The sequence below is a fragment of the Solenopsis invicta genome, chromosome 3 (genome assembly GCF_016802725.1).
Source record: "Solenopsis invicta isolate M01_SB chromosome 3, UNIL_Sinv_3.0, whole genome shotgun sequence".
Classification (NCBI taxonomy): Eukaryota; Metazoa; Arthropoda; class Insecta; order Hymenoptera; family Formicidae; genus Solenopsis; species Solenopsis invicta.
The window spans coordinates 3,349,257-3,352,416 of NC_052666.1; the positions used below are offsets into that span (position 1 = coordinate 3,349,257).

General features: G+C 29.2%; 1 protein-coding gene across 1 annotated transcript; it reads right to left on the bottom strand.

Moving 5' to 3' along the window:
- Positions 1-216: 216 nt before the first annotated feature.
- On the bottom strand, positions 217-3,160 carry LOC120357158. Its single transcript, XM_039446977.1, has 4 exons — positions 3,001-3,160; positions 1,612-2,952; positions 965-1,245; positions 217-300 (listed from the first exon to the last, which is right to left on the bottom strand). Exons 1-4 carry the CDS (start codon positions 3,158-3,160, stop codon positions 217-219), a joined length of 1,866 nt encoding a protein of 621 aa, XP_039302911.1.

Sequence of the window (3,160 nt, forward strand, 5' to 3'; positions counted from 1 at the left end):
CACTGATTGTGGCCACCTTAACCATTTTTACAACTTTTAAAATAATTTTTTTAAAAATAATGTATCACATGAAGAAACTATTTACTTAAATACATTATTTAATATCTTAATTTTTAATTTTACAAATTAATTTCAGAATAAAGCTTAAAAATAATGAAAAAGTTAAATAATTGCAAAAATTTCCTTTTACACTATTTTTGGCTACCTGTATACCTGTTATGGCCATGTAGTTTGCCTATTTTGGCCACTTGTGCACCAATTGTGGCCTACATGGCCTACATGGATGCCAATTTTGGCCATCTAAAAAATTTAACATAACAGCAAGCTTTTGTTCAAAATAAAAGGGATAGTAAATAACAAAAATGTAAAATATCATATTTTTTAATGTTTATTAAACAAAAAAATTGCACTTTGATTATTTAACATATTATTTCATATATATTTATATGTTTCTTTAATCTTTGCAAATCACATTTGTGGGTACTAATCACAAAATAACAAAATATTTTATAAGTCTTATTATTAAATAAACTAAACACATTAATTTCATGTTTTATTAATAAGTACATTAAAACCTAAACTTTTATTTTAATAATTTGTACTTTTTAGTATTAAATATTAAATTATATTTAGCTTTCTTTGGCTCAGTTCTTATCAGACTTTTTTATAATTAAATGTTGAAAATATATTAGTATTTAAAGAAAATAATTAGTAATATTAGTAAATCAGTTTTAACATGTCAACACTAATACAAATCATTTTAGAATTATTTTTTTTCCTTTTTTTCTAATTTTATTCTTTTTGCTGCTAATTTAATTTGTTTTGCTTCTTCTCTTTTTTGTAATCTAATCTTCTTTTTTTCTTCTTTCTTTTCTAATCGCCTTTGTTTTTCTTCTTCTTTGGCTTTCATGATTTCTAACCATTTTTCAGAAGTAAGCACAGAAGGTAAACGTTCTGTTTGTACTCGTTTCTTCTTGGTATTTTTGGGTTGAGGCCATACGAGAATGTCTTTTAAAGCATTTTCTGGAGATTTATTAAATACTATTCCACAGTTAGGATCTGTATAGTTTACATCACTGCTACCATTGCGTGGTTGACTACTAATTACTTGATGATTACCCGAATTGTCTGCTACACTTGTGTCACATGTAGTTATTGAAGAATTAGTTTCTTCACTAATTTCCAAAGCGACTGATGCAGATTCTGTAACATCCTTATTTTTATCTTGTTCGAGACTAGACTTACCTAATTAAAAATAGTTACTTATCAATTAAAATATATAATAATTATTTATACCGCATTAGAATGTCATTTTTATAGTCTGTTAAAATCTACAAAGCCTTAATAAATATAATGAATAAAATAATAGACAACTGTGTGAATACTTGTATTTTCTGTCATGGATAATCTAGTTGTAGTCTCTGTAATCAGAATTCGTATTGATAATTTCAATAATAACAGGCTCAATTTCTGTGATACATTGTTCTTGACCAAAAGTAGTTGTACCTAATAATATTATTTAATCATGCATAAGATATATATATATATATATATATATATATATACATAGTTATTTTTAAGTAAATTTAATAAATTCTTTAATATACTTACGATTCAAAATATCTTCCGATTCTTCGATGTATATCTCCAAACTATTTACATCAATAGGAGTTTGATTTAAAGTAATATTTTTATCGTAAACATCATCGTAAATTTTGCTCCAAATATCGAATAAAGCTGAATATTCAGTTTCTCCATTCCAATTCAATTTGTTACTCTTCAATTCTTTGAAACGTTGCAAAATGTTTACATTAATGTTTTTTTCTAGTTCTTGTAATAGTTCTGTGTTTATTGAAGTTAAAACAGAATGTTGATTCGCACTCTTAATTACATCAGATGCAATTTGCGTTTGCGTTACACATTTATCGTACTTGACAGCGTTTGGATCAAAGGGATAAAGTCCGCAGCATTTGAAACCAGCTTGAATAGTTTTTGAAAAGTCTTTTTCTTTAATAATTTCTGATAATGCACCGGGAATATCAAATTTTTGTATATCCATCCCATCATGACTTGAACGCCAAGTTTTCACAAACTTTTGCCAATGCTTTTTTAATGGAGCAAATACTGCTACATCTAGAGGTTGTAAAATATGTGTGGCATTTGGAGGGAGACAGCATAATATAATTTGTTGCTGTTTACAAAAAGAACTTAAGCAGTATGACATATGTGATATGTGTCCATCTAGGAACACAATAACTGGTGTTTTTATGTTCTCATCTTGTAAATATTTATTAAAAACATTTGCAAAATACTCGTAGAACGCTATATATGTCATCCATCCATTTTCACTTTTACCGATGCCCCAACCAGGTGGAGCTTTGGCTAAACAAGCTTGAGGCAAGCGTTCGTACTTAAAAACTGTTAGAGGTGGTGCTATTTCTCCTGCAGCATTCACAGTAAAGAGCGTAGTAATATTTTCTTTATCACTGCTAGTAAAAACATCATACGTTGGTTTTCCCTTCTCTGCAATAACTAATCCTCCTTTAGGAGCTAAATACACTGCTGTCTCATCCATGTTGAATACTCTTTGCGGGTCTTCAAGAACGTCTGAATTATCCTTTAGTAAAATCTGTACTTCAGAAAACCAATTACGAATATATTGTTCAGTAACAGCTGCTCTTGTCTTACTTAAGTATTCAGCTTTCTTCATAGATAAAGCAGGGTGTCGTTTCATAAAGTTCTCAAACCATTTACGTCCTGGCGTGTTATTTGTAAATGGAGTTTCTAAATTATCGGTTTCAACAAATTTTTTAACTGAATTCAATAAAACATCTTTTGTGATAGGGAATCCCATTCGACATGTTTCCAACAGCCAATCCACCAAAATAGCTTCTACACGAGAACCTAATACTGATTCACGACCTACATGTCCAGTGGTCACTGGTGCTTCACCTCGAATTTTATATCGCAAAGTTGTTCTTGGTACTTAATAAATTTTACTTGCTGTCGAGACTGGTGTACCATTCTGAATAGCAAGTAAAGCTTCTCGTACCTGTGTTGGTGAATACAAAAATAATTTCCTCTTTTGCTGATGATTTTCCTTGGTTATGGAAAACTTCTGTTTCTTTTTAACGGATTTATCACACTTTCTTTTTAGCAT

What these genes read in the sequence shown, in the direction of transcription:
- LOC120357158 (XM_039446977.1), bottom strand. Translation starts at nt 3,160, where the DNA reads ATGCTAAAAAGAAAGTGTGATAAATCCGTTAAAAAGAAACAGAAGTTT. An exon ending in TACACCAGTCTCGACAGCAA is followed by an intron (nt 2,953 to 3,000) that starts GTAAAATTTATT and finishes ATAAAATTCGAG; the next exon opens with GTGAAGCACCAGTGACCACT. An exon ending in ATCGGAAGATATTTTGAATC is followed by an intron (nt 1,246 to 1,611) that starts GTAAGTATATTA and finishes ATTTTTAATTAG; the next exon opens with GTAAGTCTAGTCTCGAACAA.